Here is an 18,296-nt window from a genome sequence, read left to right on the forward strand (position 1 = left end):
AACCGTTGGGTGAAGCTGTCCTGTTTTATTGCGAATAAAACACAGCTATTGACCAATCAGAATCCAGGACTGGAACTAGCCATTTTATAAAGATGAATAACCAATTACATTCTAATCTTTTTAAGCAAACATTCGGTAACACTTTATTTTACAGTGTCCTTGTTACATATGTTACATGTACTTACAATATTATTAACAGTTAATTATGCATAATTACATGCAACTAACCCTCAACCAAACCCTAATCCTATAGTAAGCACATGCACTTAATTAATATTACTCAGTACTTAAATATATAATTACACTGTAACAATGACACCGTAAAATAAAGTGTAACTAAACTGATTAATAGGCACATCTGAAAAATACTGCACATACAAATTAAAAAGTGAAATTAAAATAAATATCAGACAGCAATAGATAAATAAATAAGTACCTTTCCCTTGAGAGCCCCTTCAGGCCCGATGACCTTGTCAAAGATGTGTTTGGCAACATGAGCGTCGACCGCAGACAGAGGATCATCCAGCAGAAACACATCAGACTCGCTGTACAGCGCTCGAGCCAAACTCACTCTCTGCCTCTGACCACCTGACAGATTAATTCCCTGCACACACACACACACACACACATTTCTAATCAGTGTAACACATTACAAGTAAAGTAATCAGACACAATTAGTTACTTTTTTAGGGAGTAATGCAATATTGTAACGCATTACTTCTAAACCTTCCCCTAACACTGTTTATAGTTGATATTTGTTGAAAACAGCCACAAAACATGCTTTGTACTTGAATTGCTCAGACGGTAAGAAACACCATTACAGAATTGATGTACTGTCACGTCTAGTTTTGATTGTTTCATGTTTCTTGTCATGTGATTCCCTTGCCATCATGTCTAGTGCTTCCCTTGTCTTATGCGTCATGTTCTGATTGGTTCATTGTGCACAGGTGTGTCTTGTTCAGGCATTAGTCTAGTGTGTATTTAAGCCCTCATGTTTGCCATGTGTATTACTACTATTGAGGTGTGGACTGAACTCCCCGTACCTTCTCCCCGATCTCAGTCTGGTCTCCTCCAGGAAGCACTTCCAGGTCAGGGGTCAGCGCGCAGGCCTCCAGCACATGCCTGTACTTCTGCTCCTCATAGGGTCTTCCGAAGAGGATATTGTCCCTGAGAGAGGCGTTCTGGATCCAGGCCTGCTGTGGGACATAAGCCACCGATCCCTGCCGGAAGAGGAGAGCAGACCACCAGACAGATTAATGCCCTGCACACACACACACACACACACGCGCAAGTACATGCACGACACGCATGCATGCATGCGCACACACACAGGACCTTCTGCTGCTGATCTGTATCTGTAGCCTCACCCGTATGGAGATCTGGCCCTCGAGCTTCTCCATCTCTCCCAGTAGAGCCGACACCAGTGAGGTCTTCCCACAGCCCACGTGACCCACCACTGCCAGCAGAGAGCCCTGAGGCACCAGCACATTAATGCTGCACACGGGAGAGAGTATTACTGTATACACCAGTGTTTCTGCTGCGACTATACATTAAAATGTGCTACAACATGCATTAAAATCTAGCACTTAAAAGAGTTTGAAAGCGGAATATAAATAATGATATTGCACATGGTAATTGGTGGCATATAAATCAAATTTTTTGTACTTTCTAAGTGGTGGCATATAAATACAGATATTCCAGAATATTGCAAGGTTAGGTTAGTTTAATACAATTTACTGTATTAAATTAGTTTAATGCAACAATACATTTGAAGCACTAACTCATTTACTCGTGTGCATGTATATATGCGTGCGGGGAAAAAAATGCATGAAAATGTTTTCACACAAAAATATTGATGCTTAAATATTTTCACCGTTTTTTTCTAGGAGATCAAATTTAGAGCCGACAGAAACCACATGCATGTGAAAATAACTCAGAGACATGGAAGGTGTAAGTGCTTTTATATAAATTATTATTATAAAACACTACATAACTAAGTGTATCTTGTGTATCTCAAAAAGATTTTGTGCACACTTGGCTTTACTGGAGTCATGTGCAACGCCCTTATATGGAGATAATGGGTGTGTGTTATGCTAATTAGAACCTGCTGACACGCCCCCCTCATTTAGAATGGACACTTTTCACATTTCCAGTTCCATAGTGATGAACAGAAACTACAATACATATATTAAACTGTGCTAGATTTATGATGTTATAATTCACCCAAAAATGAAAATTATGTCATAAAAAAAAAAAGTGCTGGGCAACGATTAATCGCATCAAAAATAAAGGTTTCTGTTTAGATAATCTACGTATGTGTGTGTACTGTGTATAGTTATTTTGTGTATATAGATACAAATAGATACAAATGTGTATTAATATATACAACATTTATATATATATACAGTATATACATGCAAATATTTCTTAAATATATACATGCATGGGTGTATTTATATATACAAAATAATTATACACAGTACACAAACTTTTATTTTGGATGCGATTAATCACAATTAATGATTCTTCAGAAATAATTCTAATATGATGATTTGATGCTCAAGAAACATTTATGATTATTGCCCAGCACTAAAACACTATGGAAGCCCCATCAACTTCTTTTGTGTTCAGCTGAAGAAAGAAACTCTGCTGGTTTGAAACAACTTGAGTGAGCAAATTATGACAGAATTAAACAAATTTAGATCACAATCTGTGAAAATGGTTCATACTCTAGAGATTCATCTGCATTAGAACGAGGATAACAACAGATGTAGGTACGAACGCCACAATATGAGTGAATGTGTTTAGTGAACATTGAGTTCTTACTTGTCAAGAGTGACCTGGTCTTGTTTGGCCCATGCGAATTTCCCATTGACAACCGTCACGGCATATTCTGAAGAGAGAGAAAGCTTGAGTAAGCTGAAGTGCGAGTTCAGTCATGATGATCAGAGGTTTCACAATAACTCAGCATGAGAACAAGAGCAGAAACATAAACCCGTTCCCGTCAAGTGAAGCTTGTGTTTGCTTTTAAAACTACCGGAAGCGTTGTTTCTTCTGTCCACACTCTCTGGATCCAGTTCATCGTGATTCAGGAAATCCTGGATGCGCTTCAGAGACACGCTGGCCTGACGAAAGATTACACAACCATGAGTCGAGAAGTGGGACAGAACTAGTGAACAACACATCAGAAAGATGATCTCATTCCAGGAATACAGTATACTATGGTGAATATTTCACAATCGTTTCAACAATCAGAACTGAACATGCATGAATCTGCCACATAGACTTTCTAAAAGTAGGTCAGGTCTGAATATATAACATATATAACATAACATATGTTATATATTCAGAACTGACCAAGTTTTAGAAAAAGGCAAAATAATTGTCTGCCATCATCGTTCATCTGTGAAATAAAGTTGTTTATTTCTATATTTATTTATATTTATTATATTACAAAACCTTTCTATTAAAAAATAAAAATTATTTATATATGCATACATATATTTTTTTATTTAAAAAATAGAAAGGTTTTGTAATGTTATACACTACCGTTCAAAGGTTTATGGTCAGTAAGAATTTTTTATTTGGAAATAAATACTTTTATTCAGCAAGGACGCATTAAATTGATCAAAAGTGACAGTAAAGACATTTATAATGTTACAAAAGATTCTATTTCAAACTAATTCTGTTCTTTTGAACTTTTTATTCATCAAAGAATCCAGAAAAATAAAATGCATCACGGTTCCCACAGAAATATGGACTGTTTTCAACACTGATAATAATCATAAATGTTTCTTGAGCATCAAATCATCATATTAGAGTGATTTCTGAAGGATCATGTGACACTGAAGACTGGAGTAATGATGCTGAAAATTCAGCTTTGATCACAGGAATAAATTACACTTTACTGTATATTCACATAGAGAACAGATGATTTACATTATAATAATATTTCACTGTTTTTACTGTATTTTACTGTACTTTGGATCAAATAAATGCAGCCTTGGTGAGCACATGAGACATTTTTAAAAAACATAACAAAATCTTTTGAATTGGTGTTTTTTTTATATCTCATTTTTAGTGTTAATCGACAGCGTCTGTGACAGCTCTAAAGTTGTATTAAACCGTGAATATCTGTAATATTGAGAAGCGTGATGAAGTGAAAGCTCACTTGTACGATGCTGCTGATGACTTGTGGAAGCATGTTCAACGGGAATCTCAGGATGTTGAACAGAGACAAGGACACGAAGGCCTTCTCCGCATCCAAGATGTTATCTTTACTCACAGTCACAAAGACAGCAAACGTGGTCAAGGCCACCTGAAGGACATCAAGAGCACAAGCACACACTCATTACAGGTTCAAATTTAGACTTCAGCAACAGAAACATGTTTTTCACGTGCACTTTGAGCATTAGTCATGTTTCCTACATACGTCATGACTAATGCACTTTTGAAACATGAGCCGACAACTTGACGCCTAGATAAGGATCTACTACAGCATATCAAAGAGAAACATTTTGCATTTTCCTCACACTCTAAAAAATATCGGGCTGTTTTTCCTACCTAAATCCTGGGTTGAGCCTTTTGGGTTATTTTTTCAGTGTTTGGGTAGTGTTTGTGTTACCCTGATCCTGGGTCAGACGTAACAACCCAGTGTTTGGGTAGTTTTTGTGTTACCCAGATCCTGGGTCAGACGTAACAACCCAGTGTTTGGGTAGTTTTTGTGTTACCCAGATCCTGGGTCAGACGTAACAACCCAGTGTTGGGTAGTGTTTGTGTTACCCAGATCCTGGGTCAGACGTAACAACCCAGTGTTTGGGTAGTTTTTGTGTTACCCTGATCCTGGGTCAGACGTAACAACCCAGTGAGACAGAATTACTTCTAAATGTTTAATTTTTACTTCTAATATTGTTAAACGAACTTAAATGTTGGCAATATGTATTAAAAATGATTTAAAATATACTATACTGTAAAATATGATTGAAAATAAAGGAATTATCATGCAAGCCAGTGGTTGTATCGAGTATTTTAAAAAAAGTTTAGAGAATTTTTTGAGGTAATCTGTAGACATTAATTCATGTATGAAGTTAAAAAACAAAACAAAAAAACAATAAAAGTATTATAGTAAAAATGAATCAACTATGCTGGGTTAAATCAACCCATAATGTTGGGTTAAATAAACAACCCAATTTGCTGGGTAAAATTAACCCAACATGTTCTGTCCTATATTTACCCAGCCCTTGGGATGAAATGAACCCTAATGGATAACCTGAACCCCGAGGTTTACACTGATGTCAAAATAACACTTCTTATATACAGTAAAACACTGATGTTCACTGTCAGAAGCTGTAGGGATGTTTTCTTGTCACAAAAAGAATGTGAAACATGTACAGTATGTAGGATATATAATTGTAAATATATTTTAAAGATAATTTAAGTTTACTAAGTTATATTAAGTAAGTTATGTTATATTTTTAAGCATGATCATATCGCATATCAAATATTGCATTATTTAAGTTATCGCATATCACATTTTTCCTCAATATCGTGCAGTGTTTTTTGGAGTGCACACACACACACACACACACACACACACACACGAAAGCGCAGGCTCATGGATAGAGGAGTGTTACCATGAACGGCGCGCTGGTCCAGGCCATGGTGGACAGAGCGCTGAGGTAGGCCGTCTTCTTCAGCACGTTCAGCTCCTTCTGTCGGATCTCCAGGATCTTCTCCTTGAAGGAGATTTCCCAGGCGTAAAGCTTCAACACCTTGATGCCGTTGAGGATCTCGTTCATCAGCTTGATGCGGTCGTCCTTGTATTTCATCTGCTCCACCTGTGCACAGCATCTCACACGCTCTTATTGCTTTCGTTGATTTTTTTAAATATTTTTCATTTTCGTTTTAATATAAATTAAAGTTTTAGTAATTTTGTTGTGGATTCTTAGTTTTTTATTCTGTTTTTTTTTTTTTTATGTCTTCTTATTTCATTTTTAGTTTTTGTTAATATTTTAAATATGTTTTTATTTTTTGTATTTTCCATTTTCATTTAAGTTTTGTTAAAAATAAAATTCACTTTTAGTTTTAGTTACTGTATTTTACTTAAAGTAAAAAAAAAAAATGAAAATGAGAAATGTTGCCTTGGCAACTAGCTTAAATAAAATAAAGGTTTTTAATATTTTTAAAAAATTTATAAATTACAGTTTACAGTTTATTTTATTTCAAGTAATGGATTTTTTTTTTTGTATGGTTTTAGTTAACTATAATAACTCTGGTGCAGATATACAGACATCAATGACATCAAACAAGAAGTTTTGTTCACGTTTAGATTCGTGCTCTGTCTCTTTAAGAGGAACTAAAACATGTACTTCACAAAATATGTGAGTGACTGATAAGCTTGTGCTCTGGAAACCACAGCAGAAGATGATATATCGATAAGCAGCAGAACTGAAGGCCGTTGTGTGAACAGACCGACTCAGTTTGTGACCGAATAAGTGTCAAACATGTTCCCACATTCAAACACACGCTGTAGAAAACGTTCTTTGCCACAATATAAAAACAACTAGATTTCAAATAAATTTTATGCATCAGTTATCCAATTTAAGGTTGAAAATGTGAAAATTATTTTTCATTAATAAATAATAGCATCTCTGTCATTGAATCACAAGTAAATGAGTCATTGAATCATTCACTCAACTTTTGTTATTTGAACGTTAAGGGAAGATTTCAATTCATCACTTTGTAAACATTACGGGAACGTTTCTTCTGAATGTTCTGGACTCAGATGAACAAGACAGCTGACCTGGTAAGTTCTGGTCTTCATGGCGATGAAAGCGTTGAATGGGATTAGCAGAACCATCACGGCCACACCAGCCAACACCGACGGACCCAGGTTCTGGAGAAAGACAACAATGAGAACGAATCGCTCACGTCTACTTTTCTGTCAAACATACAACAATCACTTTACACTTCGACACAAAACCACTGACATTTCAGAAGTTTAGAGATACATTAAGTCTAGCGTTAGTTCTGGCAGGTCACGTGAGTCAAGCTCTCATCAGCTCTCGTTTCTCAGGAGATAATTACCCTCCTCCATCCCCAGCTGAAAGCTGTATGAAAAGCTGAATGAAAGCTGTATCATATACTTGGAAATATAAGAGCAACATCACGTTCATATCAATATCGATATCAAACGGGCTGCAACCTTAATTTTGCGTGAATATTTTTTATTTGTGTTGTTTCATTTGACTTTCAATTTGTACTTCTTCATAAATATGGCTGTTTTCAAGGGTTTTCCAGGACTTCTATTTTAAAATAATCAAATTCAAGCACTTTAAGCATCTTGTATGAACCCTGGGTTTTTAACATATCACTGGTTGAAGTTGAAAATTGACAATTTTTATCTAAACGCCAGGTTTCACGCTCTCGGCAGCCAATAATTCATCTTAAAACACACAGCGGTCGATATAAACCGTTTTTCACCTCGTTGAAAACGAACCTGTATTTAATGTAGAATGACTTTTGTTGCACCTTGCACAGTTTTGTTCATGGTTTTCAGAGATGAAGGCATGTTACGTTCGTAAAAAAACGTAAAAGCCTCCCTTTTAAAGGCCTAACAGGGAAATTTATTTTACTCATAACTATGCATGATTATATGCCTCGAAGCATTTTAGATTTGCATTTAGAATTTTTCAGAGAAACATTATATATGTATGAATATGATTATCCTTTCAATGAAAAAAAAGCAAGGGGAAGTATTTAAATGTATTCAAATCTGTAAAAGCTTCACCTGCCACAGGAAGAAGAGAGCCAGAACGATCTGCAGCGGCGCTGACCACAGCATGTTGAGGAAGGTGGTGAGATCCATGAAGCGCTGAGCGTCCACAGACATCAGATTGACCACCTCACCCACCGTAGACGAGCGCTTGGCTGCGTTCGTGATCACTAGTGACTGTGAAGACCGATGAAAGCGTGTCAGACATGTGCCTACAATCCAACAAACACTGTAGAAATCATTCTTTTCATTGTCACAATACAAAAACAACTAGATTTCAACTAGATTTTATGCATGAGTAACTAAATTTAAGGTTTAAAATGTTCAGTAATATATAATAGCATTCTCTGTCGTTGAATCACACATGACTGAGTCATTGAATCATTCACTCAACTTTTTTGGGTTATCTGAACTTTTAATGTTGTTTAGGGGCCCTATCTTGCACCCAGCGCAATTGACTTTGTACAGCGACGCATGTGTCATTCCTATTTTGCACCCGACGCACAGCGGACTTTTCCCTCCACAGACGCACGTCGGTAAATTAGGGAATGAACTTGCGCTCCCGGGGGCGGTTCAGAGTAAAGAGGAGGCGTGTTCCGGCGCAAACGTTCCCTGGTGCTATTTTGCAGTTTCAGAAAACAATTCCGCCACTGACCAGGAGAAACCTCGTCTAAAGTCAGTGGCGCGTTATTCAGATGCTATTTTAAGGGCACATGCTTGGCCATCAATGTAGCGTGTGCACAACGCACATACACTTTGCTTCTCTCATCTACACAGAAGCAGCAGTTTTCATTTTTAGAAAACCATACATTATTACAAGGAAAAATATTAACACACGAGGGAAATCATTGTTGTGTCCATGAAGATGTGAAAAAATAGGCATAAATCTAGCTTACACATTTACCCAAATTATCATACTCCTGTTTAACCGAAGCTAATTTGGGTGTGTTTCTCCATCCCCAATGTCACTTCTCTATGTTTTACGGCCCTGACGAGAACGTCGGTCTCCTCGGCTGTGAACCGCTCCTGGCAAATCCGCCGTTATAATAGCAATCCGCCATGGAACAAGCACGCCTGCTCTTAAAGGGAATGTGAGATGACGCTCTGATTGGTTTATTTCACGTTACGCCCCAAACCACACCTATGAGTAATGAAGCGACTTCAGACCAACACATTTTCGATTTGCGTCGGGCGTAAGAGTCATTTATCCCGCCGGTAAATAGCAACAGCGCCCGAGATCCACCCACAAAGTTACTTGCGTTTCAGATCGTTAAAATAGGGCCCTATATGTCTATGTGGTGTTTTTAATATGCTTTAAGACAAACCATGTGTAAATTCATACTTCTAGAATGTTTGAAAATTTGAATTACATTTACATTTGAATGTTCTCTGAACATTCCAAAAAAAGTAGTACATTTAAAAAACGTTAGATTAACATCCAACCGAAACGCTTCAGAAAAACATTTCCATGAACAATGAATGAATGGCATTTTTGTGCAAACATTTTGAGAACATTATTAAAGAATCAAATCGAACATTCAATTAACGGTATTGAAAGAATGTTTGTTCATAACTTTGAGATAATCTTTCCAAAACGTTCCATTCCATGCTCCATGAACACAGTATATAGCAGCTTTTTCTAATGCAATATCCCATGACTGGTGACATGGGATATTTTGCTGTTGACGTACAGACTTACTCTAGGTAAAAGTGCACAGATGTGTGTGAACATGCCGTCACACCTACCACACCTAAGGCATCTGAAATCCCTGAGCTATTCTTTTGCTTTTACTCTTTAGTGCAGTAGAGCAGAGGCCACACACACGGCTGGATTATCACCAAGTCACTGTCCGTCTGAAACCGCGAGACTTGAACTTCTATAAACGCAATGTCACGCTGCGCATGCATTTGAAATTAAACGCAGTTGTGCATATCTTTTAGAAGGTTTAATGTTTATATTGTAAATATAACTCTTGTTTCTGCCAGTCACCGCAATATAGTCATAACAGGAATAACACATTCAAGTGCAAGTTACTGTTAATATAAGCTCAATTATCAGTATCTACTAGAGTTTCCATGCACTTTCCCTGGCATACCGTACTACATTTATCATAATAAACGGACAAATCTGTAATAGTACACCATGGAAAGGTAATTTGAGTTTTGAAAGCTGCAGTTTCTAGTACTATGAACGGTCAAACTAAAGTGCTTCCTCATTATTTAACCCCATAAAACTAGCTTAAAAGCTTAGTTCACCCTTATGTCATTATTTACTCATGTTATTCCGAAACTATATTTGCATGTGCAGAAGTATGCATTTCTTTCTTTTGCGTAATACAAAATAATATGTTAAAGAACAAGGAGCCCATTGTGTGGACAAAAAACACAGAGACGTTTGAGATATTGTGTTACACAGAAGAAAGAAATGCAAAGACAGCCAGCTTACAGGGAGCGTTCTGAGAGCTTTCTGTTCTGAACAAACGCTTCTTCAGAGTTATCTGGTTTTTAATAATGTTCTCAAAAGTTGGCGCAAACACGTTATTTATACATTGTTCACATGGGCGTCGGAACCATTGTATATGGGTGGGACAAGACCCACCCACTTTTTAAGACCAATGATATTATACCCACTCACTTTTACCGTCTCTAATTCAGCGCATTTGTCTGTTCGCTTTTCAGAGCCGCCGTCAGTCAAATCCAATTATTAGGGAATTTCCTAATAAATTAAACTCCATTTCCGCTGAATCGCTACATTATATTTCTCAACGAGCCGCAACTGATGAAAGTAACCGCCCGTTGTACCTTTCCAGTCAAATATTGCATTGCAAACATCAATAACAGCTTTAAGTTGTCATTGCTGGCAAATGACCATGGTATTAGGGGGATAATCCACGTATAGCTGTGCATTTAATGCACGACATGGAGGCAAAGAACCGCCCGACGTGAAGTGGAGTTTAGTTTACTTGTTTAATTAAAAGGCACCAGAATAGCCTACATGAAATGGTATTTACTCCAGTAACATTTTTTCTGGGGGAGGACCCACCCACTTTTTTTTTCTTCTGACACCCATGATTGTTCATAAGTTGTATGTTCGCCTATCGTTTTTTAAATGTTACTACTTACCTTCAGCAAACATTTAGAAGTAACGTTCCCATAATGTTTGCAGGATGACAAACTAGAATGTTACATTAAAGATGTAAAATCCATCTTTTAATGTTGTTTATGTGTCTATGTGGTGTTTTTAATGTGCTTTAAGACAAACCATGTGTAAATTCATAAGTCGACTCCATTGCTGAGTATTTTCTCCTTAAAACTGCAGTGAACCAAAGACAGTCTCAAAAACACGCTTTGAAATCGCTGGTGTTTCTGACGTCACAAACTACCTTGTAACCAATCAGATCAACGTGTGATCGTCAACCAGTGGATCTCTGAGCTGAGTGAGTGAGTGGAGGCGGGGCTCATTTGCATATTCATAGAGCTGCGAAAACTTAATGAGGCAAGGGTGTCGAGTTACATTCAAGATATTTTAAAGAAAAAAACTTTTAAATATGTAATTTTGGTGATCAAAGATGAGTTTTAAGGGATAAAATGATTGCCTACAGGGGGACTTTAATGTTCACAAAACACACAAAAAATTATGTTTTCTACATTCAAATATTGCATTTTGGTCTACGCAAGTGTTTTCTTGTATGTACCTTCCTGTAGATGGCTCCGATGATCCCCGAGCGAAGCCTCATGCCCGTGACAAAGCAGTACTGAAAGTGCTGATGCAAGATGAGGGTCTGTAAGAGGGAAGTGCCGAACATCAGGAAAGCCAGCGCGTAACCCCACCACAGCGGCGCATGCTCGTTTTTGGTGAAGTCAATCAACATCCTGACAAAAGGAGAATCCTGTTAAAACCACAACTCTGTTTGTTTCATGCAATGTGGTTTCCATGAATCATATTTACACGAACAGTCAAAAGTCTCTTCTGCTCACCAAGGCTGCAAAATACAGTAGAAATTGTGAAATATTATTAGAATGTAAAACAGCTGTTTTTTATGTGAATATATAGTAACGTGTAATTTATTTCTGTGATCAAAGCTGAATTTATTTGATCAAAAATACAGTAAAAATTGTAAATATTATTATAATGTAAATCAGCTGTTTTCTATGTGAATATATAGTAAAGTGTAATTTATTCCTGTGATCAAAGCTGAATTTATTTGATCAAAAATACAGTGAAAATATTTAAAAAAAATTATTAGAATGTAAATCAGCTGTTTTCTATGTGAATATACAGTAAAGTGTAATTTATTCCTGTGATCAAAGCTGAATTTTCAGCATCATTACTCCAGTCTTCAGTGTCACATGATCCTTCAGAAATCACTCTAATATGATGATTTGATGCTCAAGAATCACATTTATGATTATTATCAATGTTGTGTTGCTTTATATTACTGTTTTGATTGTATTTTTTATTAAATGCAGCCTTGGTGAGCATAAGAATTAAAAAAACAACGCATTCCAAACTTATACCTTGTAGTGTACGATTCAAAAAAGGAGTGTAGAGAAACATATTTGCATTGCGTTTGCATTGTGCAGAGAGTGTGAAAAGCATACGTGGTGAAAGCAAAACAGCATGCAAACGATTTTACAGGGTAAAGATTAATGTTACACTTCCTTCCAGCTAATCAGCGTGTTTCGTGTTTGTTCTGCCTGTTATAAATAAACAAAACAAATCCACGCGTGTAATAAAACCCATATCTAGGTAAATGTTAAAGGAACAGAACAGCTATTGTGTCTGTCGTTATCGGACTGTCTCCGATTACACCTGTTGCTTTATAGAATATCACTCAGGTTTGGAACGACATGAAGTGAGTAAAGTTTAATATCTTTATTATGGATCACTATATTAAATTAACGACAGGGCTGACAACTCTCACACATTTAGCGTGTGACTTTTCACACACTCTCACGCCACACATTCATTTTCTCACACAGAGAAAAATCGTGATCCAAAGACACTGACACCGACAGATATGAAACAAATCCTCAGCTCTCAGATCCTGTCAATTTCAGTACGAAATTCAAACAATAAATACGATTTTGGCGCTTGTGATCGCCTCAGTTCAAGCGGCACGTAAACCGATTATCTCTAATACTCTTCACTACTAGTTAATAGTAAATAAACACGAATGAACAATAGGTGTGTTGAACTTACCGAAATGAATATGCCTCATACATATTATCGATCAATCAGTGTTTTCAACCGTGGAAAGAGATCAATAAAACAGCTGGAGAACAATACGTCACATGATGTTACACTGACCTCAGGAAAGCCATTTAATTCATTAACATAGTAGTTAGTTGGCTAGAAAAATTAGCTATAGAGAGGATAGTTTGCTAAATATGTGCACTATATTACATATTTATTATATTTTTACTTATATCATTAAAATATTATAACGCTGTTATTTTAATAAAAACGCATTATATTTAATTTGAGTTTTAACCTTTGACAGGGCTCTCGCATTAGGTGAGTTTTTTTTTTCTTGAGAAAAATTAACATGCATCTACTGTACCTAATATTTATCCACATGAATCGATACTGAATCAAGATCGGAATCAAATCACAAGAATTGAACTGCAATCGTGAAATGTGTGTCGAGCAATAATAAAAACAGTAGCCTGCCAGTCATTGTAAGATGCTGTCACTAAACTTAACAAATTTCTTTAGTTACCAACTGTTTTGACAATCACAATCACTTATTGTGATGCACGTTTTTTTACATCCCCCAAATCCCCCGTTCCATAATTCTCACTCTGATAATCTCAACGTTTGGCAGCCCTGAATAAAGAAAACTCATTACAACTCTGTGGACATCTGCAGTAAATCTGAGAACTGGTAGATAAGAGTGATTAAACATCATTTTACATCATACACACACTCACTCACACACACACACACACACTCACACACACACACACACACGAGCACTCATCAGTAGCGGCAGCTGTAGTGTGTTCTGGGTCTCGGTGTCGGCTTCACACGCACACACACACACACACACACACACATTCATCAGTAGCGGCAGCTGTAGTGTGTTCTGGGTCTCGGTGTCGGCTTCACACACACACACACACACACACACACACACTCATCAGTAGCGGCAGCTGTAGTGTGTTCTGGGTCTCGGTGTCGGCTTCACACGCACACACACACACACACACACACACTCATCAGTAGCTGCAGCTATAGTGTGTTCTGGGTCTCGTTGTCGCCTTTACACACACACACACACACACACACTCATCAGTAGCTGCAGCTATAGTGTGTTCTGGGTCTCGTTGTCGGCTTTACACACACACACACACACACACACTCATCAGTAGCTGCAGCTATAGTGTGTTCTGGGTCTCGTGTCAGCTTCACACACACACACACACACACACACACTCCTCAGTAGCTGCAGCTATAGTGTGTTCTGGGTCTCGGTGTCGGCTTTACACACACACACACACACACACACACACACACTCATCAGTAGCTGCAGCTATAGTGTGTTCTGGGTCTCGGTGTCGGCTTCACACACACACACACACACACACACACATCAGCAGCTGCAGCTATAGTGTGTTCTGGGTCTCGTGTAGGCTTCACACACACACACACACACACACACACACACACTCATCAGTAGCTGCAGCTATAGTGTGTTCTGGGTCTCGGTGTCGGCTTCACACACACACACACACACACATCAGCAGCTGCAGCTATAGTGTGTTCTGGGTCTCGTGTAGGCTTCACACACACACACACACACACACACACACACACACACTCATCAGTAGCTGGAGCTATAGTGTGTTCTGGGTCTCGGTGTCGGGCTCTTCACACAGACACACACACACACACACAGACACTCGTCAGTAGCGGCAGCTGTAGTGTGTTCTGGGTCTCGGTGTCGGCTTCACACACACACACACACACACACACACACACACACACACACACACACACACACACACACACACACACTCGTCAGTAGCTGCAGTCGGCTTCACCTGAGCAGCTGCGGGTTGACGAAGGTGATGAGGTCCTGCAGGAGTTTGTAAGCGGAGCCGATGAGGAAGTAGGGCCCGAAGGCCCGGATCAGGGCCCGCAGGAACGAGGGCTGCCGGGACTCCTTCCGCGGGGCCAGCAGAACCTGCGCCTCCTCGGGACCCACGTGGTTCGTTTCAGCGCCGGCGTCCGCTTTCGTGAACGCGGCCTGATCCTTCACACTCTGCTCACTGCACACAACAATACACTCTGAGGTCAAAACGTGCTTTTGATCGTCAGCACTACACTTTTCTAAATGTCATAAACATTTGTTAACAAACAAGTATTCATTACTTCAATGAGCTCATTGTTTCTGCATTAAATTATTACATTGTTTAAATTAATGCATTTTTAGCTAACTGTATATGTACATTTCTGAAATACATAACTTAGTTCCCTCTGATAACAGATCACTCTAAATTGTAATATGGACTCATGCATTTTCTGTAAAGCTGCTTTGACGATGTGTATTGAAGCACTATGCATATAAATGTGAATCGTCCGTTAGGAGCTCAAACGGCAGAATGAAGAGATGCAGTGTGATTTCAGGTAAAAGCATCTGCCGAATGATATAACATTACATTTACTTGAGAGAAAAGTTTAAACTTTTGGCTCAGTGAAGTTACAGGTGAATGTGTTGTTCTGCACTAGCCGCTACAAAAAGAATTGCAAAAATCACAAAATTCACATTGTTTTAAATGTGGGTTGTGCAAAACGCCCCTACCAAATGCATAGTAACACCCTAGCAACCACTCAGAATGGCCTAGGAGCTGCATAGCAACACCCTAGAAACCACCCAGAACACCCTAGTAACTGCATAGGAACATCTTAGCAGCAGCTACCCACAATTCCATATCAACCACCTTGCAACCACACAGAACACCCTAGCAACTGCATAGCGACACCCTCGCAAACACCCAGAATAGCCTAGGAACCGCATAACAACACCCTAGAAACCACCAAGCAACCACACAGAACACCCTAGCAACTGCATAGCGACACCCTCACAACTACCCAGAATAGCCTAGGAACCGCATAGCAACACCCTAGAAACCACCTAGCAACCACCCAGAACACCCTAGCAGCAACTGCATAGCGATGCCCAAGCGGCACCCACCCGCAATAAATAGATAGATAGATAGATAGATAGATAGATAGATAGATAGATAGATAGATAGATAGATAAATACCCAAAATAGCATGACAACTGTGTAGCAACACCAAAACAGCAGAAATACAAAACACTTGAGCAACCACCCATAATACCTTAAAAAATACGTAGAAACCACCCACAGTACCATAGAAACACCCTAGCAACCACACAGAACACCCTAGCAAGCAGAAGTGTAGCAACACCCTGGCAATGACCAAGAACACCCTGACAACCACCCATAATACCATAGCAAATGCCAAGCAACAAGAATAGTCTAGGAACCGCATAGCAACACCTTAGAAACCACCCAGAACACCCTACCAATTGCATAGCAACACCCTTGCAACCACCTATCAACCACCCAGAACACCCTAGCAACTGCATAGCAACACTCTTGCAACCACCTAGCAACCATGTAGAACACCCTAGCAACAGAATATTAACACCCTAGCAACCACCCAGAACATCCTAGCACCTGCATAGCAACACAGTGACAAACACCCAGTATAGCCTGGCAAATGTGTAGCAACATCAAAACAGCAACAATACAAAACACCCGAGCAATACCATAGAAACATGTAGCAACCACACAGACCACCCAGCAAGCAGCAGCGTAGCAACACCCTGGCAATGACCAAGAACACCCTGACAACCACCCAAAACACCATAGCAACAGCAAACCACTTAGAATTCCCTGGAAACAGCATTGCAACACCCTAGCAACCGCTCAGAATAGTCTAGGAACCACATAGCAGCACCCTAGTGACAACCACCCACAATACCATAGCAACTGACCAGAACACCCCAGCAACCACCCAGAACCCCTTAGCAACTGCATAGCAACACCCTATTAACCACCCAGAAGAACTCTTGCAATGTGATACTGATTGTAAAAATCTTGCAACCAAAAAACGGAGAATCTTTAGATTGAATGACTGAATCAGATACGAGCCTGACTGTGTTTCTGAATACATACCTCAGCGCTTTGGACTTCTCCACCTCCCATTGGTTGAGCAGACTGGGAACCACCAGCCCTGAGCTGTCCTGCTCGTTCAGGGACCACAGGTCTTTATTCTCCAGTGGAGACTTGTAGCCTTTGATGGCCATTCTGCAGAACAGAAGCAAAACAATCAACCCTCTGGTGCTCTTCGCGTGTCGGCCATTTTTGTATTTATTTGTATATATATTTTTCATTTTCGGTCATCATTGTGTCAGATTTTTTTTTTTTTTTTCAATGAAATGAATGTACTATATTTTAGTTTGATAATGTTTTTTTATTTAATATTTTGTATTTTTAGGCGATTTTTTTATACTAAAGTAAATAACGCTGTATTTATAATCCATTTATTCACTTTTTGAGCATAGACCTGAAAATTTAATTTCCAACTTAAACGGTCGTATATCTTGAATGCTTTACAGCGACAGACTGAAGTTTGATCTCTTTTCAAAGACGACACTTGGCAGATTATTGCTGAAGTGAGAAAAGTTTTAAAAAGTTAACTTTAAAAAAGTTACAGAATTTTACGTGTATTATGAAAAATACACAAAAATACTATTTTAAATTTTTATATGAAATATATATTTTCAAAATCACGTTTTACTCTAAAACTGCCAGAAAATCAAAGCCATAAATCTAAAGAAGTTGTGTTCAAAATTTGAGGTTGATATCTCAAAAAATGTTCTTTCAGTGAGATGTTGTTCGGCTGCAGTACCAAACGCTTCCACTAGAGGAAATTCGTTTGCCATTAATTTCCAATGCGCACATTTTTAACTGCGAGGAGCTCAATGACTATTTCTTACAGGACTATTTAACCTTTTCGAATCATGTCCATGATTTTTTTTGTGTTCACATAGCAAGTGACAAAACTCAGGAATGTTCTCAGAACAAGGTTTAGAGTAGACGCACTGTCCCTTTAATGGGGTCATCGGATGCCCATTTTCCACAAGTTGGTATGAATCTTCAGGGTCTTCATGTAAAGTTTGTAACATACTTTGGTTAAAATTCCTCAATGGTTGTGTAAAACAACACCCTTTTACCTCCTCAAAAACAGCTCTGTTCACAGCGACCCGTTTCGGTGCATGTCTCTTTAAATGATAATGAGCAACTGCTCAACCCACCCCTCTCTTCCATGGGGCGTGTCGAATGGCTGGGGGCGGAAATATGCTAATACAGGACAGTCCGTAAGCAGTCATGGGCGGAGCATCAGAAAATCCAAATGGCCTGATTATTGAGAGTGTTTAGACTTTTTGAGGATTAAAAAAAAGGAGTGAATGGATTTCTTCAT

At 38.6% G+C, this 18,296-nt stretch overlaps 1 protein-coding gene across 1 annotated transcript in view; it reads right to left on the reverse strand.

Moving 5' to 3' along the window:
• The window catches only part of abcc3 (ATP-binding cassette, sub-family C (CFTR/MRP), member 3), an 84,732-nt gene that overhangs the window by 30,221 nt on the left and 36,215 nt on the right, over positions 1-18,296 (reverse strand). Inside the window, exons 7-18 of the mRNA XM_084134601.1 lie at positions 16,988-17,119; positions 14,822-15,049; positions 11,470-11,647; positions 7,790-7,951; positions 6,803-6,895; positions 5,634-5,837; positions 4,172-4,318; positions 3,038-3,125; positions 2,827-2,893; positions 1,368-1,494; positions 1,044-1,220; positions 437-604 (exon numbers count right to left, since the gene is read on the reverse strand). Of these exons, the coding sequence (XP_083990727.1) occupies positions 437-604; positions 1,044-1,220; positions 1,368-1,494; positions 2,827-2,893; positions 3,038-3,125; positions 4,172-4,318; positions 5,634-5,837; positions 6,803-6,895; positions 7,790-7,951; positions 11,470-11,647; positions 14,822-15,049; positions 16,988-17,119 (1,771 nt within the window). The remainder of the gene's footprint in view (positions 1-436; positions 605-1,043; positions 1,221-1,367; positions 1,495-2,826; positions 2,894-3,037; positions 3,126-4,171; positions 4,319-5,633; positions 5,838-6,802; positions 6,896-7,789; positions 7,952-11,469; positions 11,648-14,821; positions 15,050-16,987; positions 17,120-18,296) is intronic.

This window comes from Abramis brama (genome assembly GCF_963993115.1).
Source record: "Abramis brama genome assembly, chromosome: 14".
Classification (NCBI taxonomy): Eukaryota; Metazoa; Chordata; class Actinopteri; order Cypriniformes; family Leuciscidae; genus Abramis; species Abramis brama.